Source organism: Lolium rigidum, chromosome 1 (genome assembly GCF_022539505.1).
Source record: "Lolium rigidum isolate FL_2022 chromosome 1, APGP_CSIRO_Lrig_0.1, whole genome shotgun sequence".
Classification (NCBI taxonomy): Eukaryota; Viridiplantae; Streptophyta; class Magnoliopsida; order Poales; family Poaceae; genus Lolium; species Lolium rigidum.
The window spans coordinates 64,870,147-64,882,509 of NC_061508.1; the positions used below are offsets into that span (position 1 = coordinate 64,870,147).

A 12,363-nucleotide genomic window follows, 5' to 3' on the forward strand; every position below is an offset into this window, starting at 1 on the left:
CGTTTCCGGTCTGGGCTGGCCCAGCACCCGGCGCCCGCCGGCCCGCTCGTCGCCCCGCCCGGTCGACCGGCCTCCTGGCCGGGCCGGGCCGTCTCCGCCTCCCCCGCGCGGCCCACCTCGCGCGGCCTCGCCCAACCTATCCGTCGCGCTGTGCAGCGCGCCTCTCCGCCCGGCTGCAGGTCCGGCTGGGCCGGATCCCAGACCGGCCTGTCCGGCCTCAGCCCCGGTCAGCCGGCTGGGCCACCGGTTGGGCTGCTCCGCCCCTTCCAGCTTGCTCCCGCCCCGACCGGCCTGTGGCCCGGTCCGGCCGGACTGGTGACCGGCCTGGCCGGCTCCAGGTCCGGTCGGCCGGCATGTGCGTCGTCTGGGTCATTTTTCCTGCGCGTCTTGACTTGTCTTTTTTCCCCAACGGTTTTATTTGCTCCCTAGCTATAAATAGCCCTTCTTCCACCTTGAGCAAGTTAGTTCTTCCTATTCTCTCTCCTCCATTGTTGCCTTTGAAGAACTTTCTCTCTCTCGTGTCTCCCCCCATGATTCTTGCTCATTCTCGAGGGATCTAAGAGAGGAGATCTAGATCTACACTTCCACCAATCCATTTCTCCTCTAAGTGAGGGGAACTCTTGGGATCTAGATCTTGTAGTCTTTTGTTGACTTTCCCCATTGTTCTTCTTCTCCAATCTCATCCTAGCATTTGTTGTTTGGGTTGGATTTGAGTGTGAAGGATTTGAACACCTCTAGTGTTCTTGCTTTGCATCATTGCATAGTGTTGAGCTTCCACCACGATTAGTTCGAGTGAGAGACCGTGAGCTTGTTACTCTTGGAGGGAGACCTCCTAGTTGGCTTGGCGGTTGGTGCTCCGGTGATCTCTTCAAGAAGATTGTGAAGAGGCCGGGCTTCTCCTTCGTGGAGCTTGTGAAGTGGTTGTGGAGCTTGCCATCTCCGGAGCGGAGGAAAAGCTAACCATAAGGAAAGGGCCATTATCCTTCGTGGGTGTGGTTCGGAGAATAGGGTGAGCCTTCGGACCTCCACTCCTCCAAACGTGACGTACCTTCTTGCAAAGGAAGGGAACACGGGAATACATCCTCGTCTCCGCGTGCCTCGGTTATTTCTATACCCGAGCTCTCTTTCCTTGTGATAGCCATCGTGTTTGAAGTACATATATCTTGCTATCACTTGTGCTACATATATCTTGTGCCTATCTTGCTTAGCTCTAGTTGCCATTGTTACACTTAGTTGAGCTTAGCATATTTAGGGTTTGTGCTTGTAAACTAAATGTTAGTTTAATTCCGCATTCTTACAAGAAAAATCCGCAAGAGTTTGTAATTGCCTATTCACCCCCCCTCTAGGCGACATCTCGATCTTTCATAAAGGCCAAGAGAGGGTTTGCCGATACACAACTTGAACACATAGATCCACCGTAAGTCAGAGCTAGAAACCTAGAACCTTAGCCTCTCGACGAGACAACCATCACAACCTATCGGCTACCGCATTGTAACCCGATATATTCGATAATCAAGATCAGACAAGCATGAAGTAAGGGTTTTACCTCATCGAGGGCCCCAAACCTAGGTAAATCTCTCTCCCCGTTTGCTTGGTATCCGATGTCTCGTGTCAGCCTGCAGGATTCCGTCAACCCTAAGCCCCTCATGGTGGGCATTGCCGGGGAGCACCCTCAACACTTGGCAAGTTGGTGGTGGCTGGGGGAAGATGAATGGTGCTGATGAAGGTGTTGCATCCTCCCGTCTAGAGTGGGGAAGAGGAAGAAGGGATGCCATCGCTTTGGGCTTTCTAGGGAGGTGTGGACAACCGTGGAGGCAGTGGTTGATACGTCTCCAACGTATCTATAATTTCTTATGTTCCATGCTAGTTTTATGACAATACCTACATGTTTTATTCATACTTTATATCGTTTTGATGCATTTTCCGGAACTAACCTATTAACAAGATGCCGAAGTGCCGGTTCTCGTTTTCTGCTGTTTTTGGTTTCGGAAATCCTACAAAGGAAATATTCTCGGAATTGGACGAAATCAACGCCCACGATCTTATATTTCACGGAAGCTTCCAGAGAGCCAGAGAGGGACCAGAGGGGAGCCCTGGGGCCCCACCCCACATGGCGGCGCGGCCAAGTGGGGGCGCCAGCCTATGGGGGGGCACCCCTGGCTCCTCCGAGGCTGCCCTTCCGCCTATATATTCTCTCCGCCTCGAAAACCCTAAGAAGAGAAGCCACGGGACGAGAAAAGTTACGCAGCCGCCGCCATCGCGAAGCCAAGTTCGGGGGACAGAAGTCTCTGTTCCGGCACGCCGCCGGGACGGGGAATTGCCCCCAGAAGGCATCTCCGTCGACACCACCGCCATCTTCATCGCCGTTGCTGTCTCCCATGATGAGGAGGGAGTAGTTCTCCCCCGAGGCTAAGGGTTGTACCGGTAGCTATGTGGTTCATCTCTCTCTCCCATGTGATCTTTATGTGATCATGAGCTTTGTATCACTATTAATCTATGTGCTACTCTAGTGATGTTATTAAAGTAGTCTATTCCTCCTTCATGATGTAATGTGGACGAGTGTGTGCATCATGTAGTACTTGGCGTAGGTTATGATTGTAATCTCTTGTAGATTATGAAGTTAACTATTACTATGATAGTATTGATGTGATCTATTCCCCCTTTCATAGCTATTGTTGACGGTGTGTATGCTATGTTAGTACTCGGTCTAAATTGCAACGGTCTATTATGCTCTAGAGGTTACTTAAATATGAACTCCGAATGTTGTGGAGCTTGTTAACTCCGGCTTGAGGTGTGCTCTTGTAGCCCTACATAATAAATGGTGTTTGTTATCCAACAAGAGAGTGTATGTAGCCCAAGTGAGGAGAAGTTATTTATTTGTTATGTGATCAATGTTGAGAGTGTCCACTAGTGAAAGTATGATCCCTAGGCCTTGTTTCTAAGCATTGAAACACCGTTTCCAACAAGTTCTGCTACATGTTTGCTTGCTGCCATCTTTATTTCAGATTGCAATTACTACTTACAATCATCCATTATACTTGTATTTCACTATCTCTTCGCCGAACTAGTGCACCTATACATCTGACAAGTGTATTAGGTGTGTTGGGGACACAAGAGACTTCCTGTATCGTAATTGCAGGGTTGCTTGAGAGGGATATCTCTGACCTCTACCTCCCTGAGTTCGATAAACCTTGGGTGATTCACTTAAGGGAAACTTGCTGTTGTTCTACAAACCTCTGCTCTTGGAGGCCCAACACTGTCTACAGGAATAGAAGCGTGCGTAGACATCCGTGGTAGCATCGGTGGAGTGGTGGCTGATCGGTTCCTGGTTTAGGACTTGTGCGGGTGAGACAACCGGTGAAAGCCATACCCTAGTTGCGGCTGGAGTCATCGACATCAGCTCCTACGGGCGTCGTTCTCTTGTTGGAGGCGTCGGCGTAGCAGCTCCTAGCTGCCTTTTGCTGGAATGCTCTAGGGAAACCCTAGATCTGGTCTTCTAAATCGGACGATGGTGACGCTACTCGGTGTCATGTTCTCTCTTTGGGGGCATCGTCTTGGAGGAGGTTTCTATGACCCATGGCTAGCGAGGGTGTGAGACAGTGGGAAGTAGGAGCCCCCTCCACATGGAAGGAGCGTCGGGTCGGCCGATTTGGTCTCGCTTATGGGTTCGGGAGAGGCACATGTCCTCCTCTTTTGAATGTCATCCCTCTCGGGTGTCGACTAAGTTGGCGAAATGTATCATGGAAGATCAAGACGATGCGACTATTTTTGGTGAGCGCTATGAGCGGTGAGACCCTCGAATAGCTCGCCTATGTGTCTCGTGTGTTCCACCTTCGGTGTCTTGTATGTGTTTGGGTGTGGCTTGCCGTTGTTTAGATCCGTGCCGATGTTACTTAATATAAATCAATGTATGTGTTCATCTTTTCCCTAGTGCTAACATAAAAAAAACAATAATGCAAGAGGCAAGAAGAGAAAAGCCATGTTTGACTTGCTCTCCAAGCAGACAAGCCCCTGGGACGATGGTGACGCTACTCGGTGTCATGTTCTCTCTTTGGGGGCATCGTCTTGGAGGAGGTTTCTATGACCCATGGCTAGCGAGGGTGTGAGACAGTGGGAAGTAGGAGCCCCCTCCACATGGAAGGAGCGTTGGGTCAGCCGATTTGGTCTCGCTTATGGGTTCAGAGAGGCACATGTCCTCCTCTTTTGAATGTCATCCCTCTCGGGTGTCGACTAAGTTGGCGAAATGTATCATGGAAGATCAAGACGATGCGACTATTTTTGGTGAGCGCTATGAGCGGTGAGACCCTCGAATAGCTCGCCTATGTGCCTCGTGTGTTCCACCTTCTGGTGTCTTGTATGTGTTTGGGTGTGGCTTGCCGTTGTTTAGATCCGTGCCGATGTTACTTAATATAAATCAATGTATGTGTTCATCTTTTCCCTAGTGCTAACATAAAAAAAAACAATAATGCAAGAGGCAAGAAGAGAAAAGCCATGTTTGACTTGCTCTCCAAGCGAACAAGCCCCTGGGACGATGGTGACGCTACTCGGTGTCATGTTCTCTCTTTGGGGGCATCGTCTTGGAGGAGGTTTCTATGACCCATGGCTAGCGAGGGTGTGAGACGGTGGGAAGTAGGAGCCCCCTCCACATGGAAGGAGCGTCGGGTCAGCCGATTTGGTCTCGCTTATGGGTTCAGAGAGGCACATGTCCTCCTCTTTTGAATGTCATCCCTCTCGGGTGTCGACTAGGTTGGCCAAAGGTATCATGGAAGATTAGGACGATGCGACTATTGTTGGTGAACAATACGAGTGATGAGACCCTTGAATAGCTCGCCTATGTGTCTCGTGTGCTCCACCTTCTAGCGTCTATTTGTTTAGGTGTGGTTTGCCGTTGTTTAGATTTCGTGCCGATTGTACTTAAAACCAATGTGTCTGTTCATCTTTTCGCTACTGCTAACATAAAAAAGAGAAACAATAATGCAAGAGGCAAGAAGAGAAAAGCCATGTTTGACTTGCTCTCCAAGCGAACAAGCCCTGGGGATCCGCAGTCAGCGTTGAAAAAGCGAAAGCGAGAAAAATAAAATAAAAGAGAAAGTGAAGAGCAGCCCGAAGAAGAAAAGGGAAATCAGGACCTGTGTAGAACCGCCACCTCGCCGCGAGGAAGAAAAAAAAATGCTCGCCCGAACCCTCACCGGCCGCCTCCTCCGCCCCCGCTTCTCGCCGTCGCTCGCTGCCCTCCGCGGCTACTCGTCCCGCGCTTCAGCCTCGGTCGCCGCCACGGACATCGCCATCGACGACGACACGCCGCGGCCCGCGGCCCCCGTCGGTGTCGGCGTCGGCGGCGCCGCCATCGCCGCCACGCTGCCCACCGTCCTGCAGCCGCGCGTGCTCATCTACGACGGCGTCTGCCACCTCTGCCACCGCGGTGAGCAACATCCGACCGACCTAGCCCTAGGACCCTGGGTACCATTTGGCTCGAACCGCCGGCTAATTTGGGGGAACGATTCGCGTTCGGTGGCACTCGTTTGCTGTGCCATTGGATTTCTTGCGATGTCGAATCGTTCGCGATTTTTATTTGCAATGCAGGGGTGAAATGGGTGTTCAAGGCAGACAAGCACGCCAAGATCAGGTTCTGCTGCCTGCAGTCCAAGGCCGCGGAGCCGTACCTGCGGCTGGTCGGCATGGACCGGGAGGACGTGCTGCGCCGCGTGCTCTTCATCGAGGGGCCTGAGGCCTACTACGACGGCTCCACAGGTTAGTATGCTCCTCATCAGATTCGGAGCAGGCTCCGTGTTGTGTCAACTGTCAAGAAAAGATTGGCCACTGTGCTGTATCATCAATAGAATAGCAATGGGATACTGGAGAGTTTTCATTTTACGGCGCTGAGACCTGAGAGTAAAACTAACATCACCCTGAGACAGGGTCATTATTTAAAGCTGGGAATTCTTGTCTTTTCTGCAGAAGGCTAACATGAGACAGAGCTACTCGAAATCTTAGAGTTGATTTTTATTTCAGTACCATCTAGTACAAAATATGTTATTGGTCATAATTTATCACTTGGGAGCCATCACCGGCCCCTTGTTGATTCTTGAGTCAGGCCAATTGACTTATCTGTAGCTAGGATTTTGAAGGATACACAGGCACCTTACTTATCATAGAACTCATCTGTATTTGCACTTCAGCTGGTTCGCTGAAATTATTTCATCTGCATGTTTTATGCTAATTTGTACTGCCCCTTATTCAACCTAGTTTTTTTTGCAATGATAACTATTTTTGCTCTCCTGCACTAGATTGTGTAAAATGCGTTTGGTCTATAAAATGCATAATAGTAACATTATAAGCTGTAGTTCTATCAGTCCTCGAGGCATCACAATTCTGAAAGTACACAGAGAGTTTAAGATTTTTATATGCATGTCATGCGAATTGCAAATTATGAACAGAGCTATACTGTGATATAATGGCATGAGACTAAAACACACACACACACACACACACACACACACACACACACACACACACACACACACACACACACACACAGTTCAGAAAACAAACAATTAAAGTACAGTTATTTCATTATTGTTGATCCTCTTGGTTCTCATGGCACTAACCATTTTCATATTTTTGGTTGCAGCTGCGCTGAAAGTTGCATCATACCTGCCTCTTCCCTACTCGGTGTTGAGCTCCTTGCTGATCATCCCCATACCACTACGTGATGCAGCCTATGACTACATTGCAAAGAATCGGTACGATTGGTTTGGCAAAGGTGATGAATGCCTAGTCACCAAGGACCAGGAGCTTCTCGAGCGTTTCATCGACAGGGAGGAAATGCTTGGTGGTGGTCCCAGCAATAGCTCTTATTGATCACAGCTTTTGCTGTCAATGTTTGCTTCTCAGTTCGTGCGGTAGGCATAGGCAAAGAAAACAATGTAAGTAATCTTCCCATCTATGTAGGTGATTATGATTAGTTCTAAAAGAAGCCTGGAACTTCAGCTCCGCTCTCAGTCACTGACAGTGGCTGGGATGCAGCATATATGGCAACATCTATCAGATGGTTTCCAACTTTGCGTGCTAACTTTAGATGGTTAACGTCCAGAGGGAGAGGAGAGTTTTGGATTTTGGATTATTATCTGGCGGTACATCAGGCTTTGAATGCCCCAACTTGTAAGTTCCTCGAGATGTATTTGTGGTATTTCGCTGGAACTTTGGATCGTTCGTGTTGATTATTATTCTGTATTAAATTAAATACTCTAATTAAAGTGCATTTCTCTCTTATAAGTTCAGGATAACAACATAATATTATATGGTAATAGTTGCACAAAACCCTGTTGTGTATGCATTATTGCACATAATCATAGGTCTTATTGTAAAGAAGAAAATCCTTCTTCAACCAACTCCCACTCGGGCTGACATGATAATGGAACCTAGAATAAGCTTTGAACCGCTGCTCCATCCACCTTTACATTCTGCCAACAAAAACAACACTGCTCATCCACCGGCATTGTCTCTAGGGTTGGTTGTTCAGCAATTACTCAAAGTTTGGTTATCTTAATCCTACAAAACACAAAATTACAAAAGCTCTACATTTGCAGTCTTCCGCATCACAACTTTACAATCATAGAACACCAGATTTTCTGAAATATAATAACTTACGTTTTCACCTTTTCATAAATTCTTGACATTTATTTAACCAAAAACATCGGCACAAAGTTGCTTCCTGATACAATCCAGAACAACATCACAGAAAGTTTGAGATCACACCTTGTGATAGATGCTCATGCAAACATCGTGTCTATTGACAAGCCAAAGCGGTTGTATATTACAGGACCTGCCGTAGATTCATGCTGTCATGAAGAACATTCTCCGTACTGTTTTACAATACAACAAGAACAACAACTATATACGAGCCTGCCAAACTATGTTCTCTACAGAAAGGTTTGAAAACAGCTACCCGCTGGTCTACAGTACACGGAACGGAAACAAAACTATACGGGTCCAGCAAACTACTTTTCTTCTTAAAGGTTTAGGGTACTATAACTAGAGATTTCGTTCATGGGGCTCCAACCAGGGGAATCCAAGTGTGTCAAACACATCCTTCTCCTCGTGGCAGTTAACTATAGCTTCTGATCTCCCCGCCTGTAAAATTCATGATAAATGAAGAATTCAGACAGAAAAAGTAGACCGATCTGTAATGACGAAAAAACAAGTATACACGTACGCGCTTTCCACCACTGCTCTGTGTGGCAAGATACAAACCAGTGTCATCGAGTACGTAACCTTTGGATTCTGCTAATATTCTTAATCTGCATGTTTTAATTGCAAAAATTATTTCAAAAACTAATATGTAGTTTATCAGAACCTATGTAGCTTGAAACTGTACCGTCGATTTAGAACATCATTTCCAGTCCAATGAAGCAGCCCAAAGGCATATCTGTTCCTTGGGTATACCTGTCAACACCGGACGTCAGATACTTGGATTATCAGCAGATAAATACTACTCCGCATATATTAATGTTATTATTATACTCATTATTATACAACATATTGTACATGGCGAAGCCACCCATCATGCCCGCTGACAGTTCATCATTGTTATTAACAAGGTATCAATAAAAAATACTGGAGTTGTTAATTTCTACAAACACAAGACAAGTAAATAACAATGCACATAACCGTAAAAAAAAGAACCTATACCAAATGAATATTGTTCTTCATCTCCAAAAGAAACAAATTATGCTAACTGAAGAATAAAAATGTCAACACAACAGAATTTCCTCCCACTGGAATGACTCCATACCTTCAGGTCAATACGGTGCCGCAGCTCACGTCCAGGATATGTGCAAAGACCAAAATATGTATCAACCCCATAGTCAGTTCCCTGCATTTCATTGAGGAATGTTAGTTAATCGAAATGCTCTAACACGATTTCTCAGGAAGTTGAAAAAGGACCTTACAAAATATTGTCATTTTCCTAGTTATTATCACCACACTGCCTATTGGATTCCTATCTATAGGCTTTCTTTCATTTAATCTGTCTTCCTAAATCCTGTGAAAGCGGTGTCTACTTACCTCAACACTGTGTATGCTAAAGATAAGATCCTCCCTCAAAAAACTCATGTCCTTCAACCTCTGAACAAACTTTGGCAGAAAACCTACATGACTGCAAAGATTGTAAGGTCCCATACACAATTTCCTACTACCAAACTATCCTGGCATAACCATGAATTGACATTTATACAATTGAAAATAAGTCACGAAACCAAACTTGCAAGTTACAAGAATGAGCTGCTAACAATGGTAAAAAAAATGCTGTTCGGAATGATTTTGAGGTTCTCTCTTTTGCTCATTTTTGCTTTTCCTAGTCATTGTTGAATTCAATAGAATATCATAGCATACAGTGAAAAAAAGGGTTCTCCCAAAACTTCAATATAAAATTATATGACATGATTTTCCAGTTCAAAACCTGTACATTTTGAAGTCAACAAATTTTGCATATGCTTTGAAGTATACCTTAAACCATCAGGATGAGTAATAACAATATCCATGTCCCCGCAAGAAGCTTTTCCACGCCTGTACGATCCTCCACATACGATTATCACCTCCAAATAAGAATCACACATTTAAAATTTTAGTAATAACTACAGGAAATGATTGGCTTATTTTAACAGCGAAATTGTCAATGTAACTCACTCCAGGCAAGATATCCTTCCCAACTTCTTGCAAAAGCTTCTCCATCTCACTGACCTAGATAAGCAAATAAGGTAACATGTGCAACGTTGTATGGCACAAAGCTAGCAGCTAATAGCAAAAAATTCCACGAATTACATACCTCATGCCGAGGGATTCTTTGTTTGATATCATCAAAAAACTTCAGGCCAGTTCTCTGAGCATATGTAAGTGAGTCATCTTTTTGAAGGTCATTAAGAGTACGATATCCTTTCTCATATAACTTGAGAGCAGTTGCAGGACCAACACCCCAAACTTCACCAAATAGGTTGACAGCCCGCACCTTCAAAATTATGTACATCTATTCTCAGGACATACAGCTGAATAATGCTTAAGAGTGTAGTCCTTGCTCAAATTAGGTTACCTTTTCATCATTCTCAAAGTGGTCCAGCTTGGAAAGCTTCCCTGTTGTTACTATTTCATTAATCTGCATATATGAATTGGTTAATACAATCACTACCAAAGAGAAAGAAAATCAATATGAATGCAAAATCAATCCTTTTCTCGGAACTTCTATGGTCATACTCCTATTGGGCACATAATTGATGCAACAATTCAGTCAGCATCATCTGGCACTTGTAGATCTTATTTTACACGCTCAAATGCCAATAGTGAGCACACTACACTAGCAGTAACCAACAAACAGTAATAAATGATAGAATAAGACATACATACATACATGGTCTTTCAAAGATTTCCCAATAGCAGGGAGGTTTTTAACTTGGTCAGCACTTTCTATTTTGAATGGCAGTTTCTCGATTACAGGAATGGCCTTGTAATAGCTAAATGATCTCCGGTCATCTCCGAGGGCTTCAAAAGGAAAATGATTTACCACAGCAATCGACAAATAATGAGAAAATTACTATGTGCAATGTGTCAATGACCTTACCTCTATATATGTTGATAAGTTTTCCAAAAATCTCAGTGATGTTCCTGTTGAGATCTGGTGGAGTATATGTTGTGGGTCCTCCAGAAGAAGCTTCCTGGTTGTATAACTAATGAATTAGCACGCACAACATAAAAATCCCCTTTTATGCAAAAAAGTGAGATGAAGCCCAGTAATGGCATGTCAAGACTTTCAAGTTTCCGTTCCATAGATCCAAATTTGAATAGCCATAAAGTTACTTGATAAAAGGATAACAGAGCAGAATTCCAATATTCAGACATGTAAGTAGAAACTATATCTAGGAGTTCCTAATATCTATCTTCTGTTGCCTCACTGTGAATAAACTTCAGCAAACTAAACAAGAATGTATGTGTCAAATTATCTAATTTAAGCTTTACAGTAAAGATGGTTTAGGCACATTGGCTTATCAGACCATGATTATATACCTCTGCATCAAATGTACCCTGAGACCCTATGGTATCCTTAGTATCTCCAGAGCTACTCTGGCTACATGCAATTTGGTTAGGCCCCTTTTCGACACCTGAACCTTCTGCAACAATTTTGTGCTCTCCGGTCGCTATCTCCTTCTTCCCATCCTGCCCACTAATTTCTTTGTGATTCTCAGATGCCATTTTGCCCCTCTTCGCAGGATTTGACACACCTGTATCTCCTGCACCAGCTGCCTTTTTGGGCTTAAATTCCTCTTCGTAATTGATAGTGAATTTGTGCTCGGGCAGCCTTTCGCCGGCCTTGAGGCACTCCTCCAGCCAATCAAAGGACACCGTGCTCTGCGATCAAAATCCAATCCTTGTGTGAGTACATGCACCTTCAGAAGGCTTTTTTATACTAGCAGGGTTATTTGATAAAAAAAATGCCTCACATTGCTTTGGCAAGTGCCCAAAAAAGGAGTCTTTCAGAACTCAATGCAGGTTAGGACAGAGTAGGGGAAAATAAGGGGAAAAAGGGGCCAGGGAGAGGAGGGATTACCCCGCGGAAGCGGTGGAGCCAGGCGGCGTCGAGCTCCCGGAGCAGCGCCTTGGCGTCGGCGGCGAGCACGTGGTTGAACGTGGCGCCCTTGGCGGCCTTGTGCTCCTGGACGCGGCCCCCCATCTGCACCAGCTTCTGCTTCCACACCTGCACCACCGCATCCGAAACCTAAGCACAAATGGAGGCGCCAGATAGAGCAAATCGAGGGGAGCGGAAGTGGGGAGCGCGACCTCGAGGCGGCGGGACTGGACGCCGTGCGGGACGAAGAAGGCGGAGACGCCGCGGAATATCCCGTCGGGGTCCGCCGGCGGGTTCGCCGGCTTCCGCTTCGGCGCCATCGAGACCTTCGCCGCGCCGCCCTCAGGGTTCTGAGGTTTGGAGGTTTAGCTTGTACTGTTTGTTTTTAAGGAAGGTTGCTCTACTTCTGCATCTACTGATGAGTAAGCACAGTGGCAACTTCACAAGAGAACAAATTCAGGAAGCACATGAATATATCCGCTCACATCACACAACACATACTGAAAAAATTCAACAAGCACAAACAAATTTGTACCGGATCATTTACATCATCTCATATACAACAAAAATATGAGCAAAAATACAAACCAAATTCTGCTGTAAAAAACCCAAATGATGCCACTGGACTCCGCGGGGCACGAAGAAGGTGGAGACGCCGCAGAATATCCCGTCGGCGCTGGCTTCCGCTTTGGCTCCATCAAAAACTTCGCATCCCCACTCCCTCCTCTCCTCGCTTCGCCCCCTTTCTA

At 45.9% G+C, this 12,363-nt stretch overlaps 2 protein-coding genes across 2 annotated transcripts; one reads left to right on the top strand and one right to left on the bottom strand.

Annotated features, from left to right (window-relative positions):
- The first annotated feature begins 5,169 nt into the window (after positions 1-5,169).
- On the top strand, positions 5,170-7,207 carry LOC124674518 (uncharacterized protein YuxK-like). Its single transcript, XM_047210566.1, has 3 exons — positions 5,170-5,422; positions 5,584-5,751; positions 6,632-7,207. The coding sequence occupies exons 1-3, from the start codon at positions 5,170-5,172 to the stop codon at positions 6,859-6,861; spliced, it is 651 nt and encodes a 216-aa protein (XP_047066522.1). The 3' UTR covers positions 6,862-7,207.
- Positions 7,208-7,765: 558 nt separating this feature from the next.
- Positions 7,766-11,934, bottom strand: LOC124674529 (DNA polymerase lambda-like). The gene is made up of 14 exons (XM_047210577.1): positions 11,827-11,934; positions 11,597-11,743; positions 11,056-11,397; positions 10,613-10,706; positions 10,403-10,533; positions 10,088-10,150; positions 9,827-10,006; positions 9,688-9,741; positions 9,508-9,596; positions 9,067-9,157; positions 8,795-8,875; positions 8,378-8,445; positions 8,216-8,300; positions 7,766-8,133 (listed from the first exon to the last, which is right to left on the bottom strand). The coding sequence occupies exons 1-14, from the start codon at positions 11,932-11,934 to the stop codon at positions 8,035-8,037; spliced, it is 1,632 nt and encodes a 543-aa protein (XP_047066533.1). The 3' UTR covers positions 7,766-8,034.
- Between the last annotated feature and the right edge of the window lie 429 nt (positions 11,935-12,363).

What these genes read in the sequence shown, in the direction of transcription:
- LOC124674529 (XM_047210577.1), bottom strand. Translation starts at nt 11,934, where the DNA reads ATGGCGCCGAAGCGGAAGCCGGCGAACCCGCCGGCGGACCCCGACGGG. An exon ending in ACTTTGAGAATGATGAAAAG is followed by an intron (nt 10,007 to 10,087) that starts GTAACCTAATTT and finishes ATAATTTTGAAG; the next exon opens with GTGCGGGCTGTCAACCTATT. An exon ending in AAAGAATCCCTCGGCATGAG is followed by an intron (nt 9,742 to 9,826) that starts GTATGTAATTCG and finishes TTGCTTATCTAG; the next exon opens with GTCAGTGAGATGGAGAAGCT.
- LOC124674518 (XM_047210566.1), top strand. Translation starts at nt 5,170, where the DNA reads ATGCTCGCCCGAACCCTCACCGGCCGCCTCCTCCGCCCCCGCTTCTCG. An exon ending in CTGCCACCTCTGCCACCGCG is followed by an intron (nt 5,423 to 5,583) that starts GTGAGCAACATC and finishes TTTGCAATGCAG; the next exon opens with GGGTGAAATGGGTGTTCAAG. An exon ending in CTACTACGACGGCTCCACAG is followed by an intron (nt 5,752 to 6,631) that starts GTTAGTATGCTC and finishes TTTTGGTTGCAG; the next exon opens with CTGCGCTGAAAGTTGCATCA.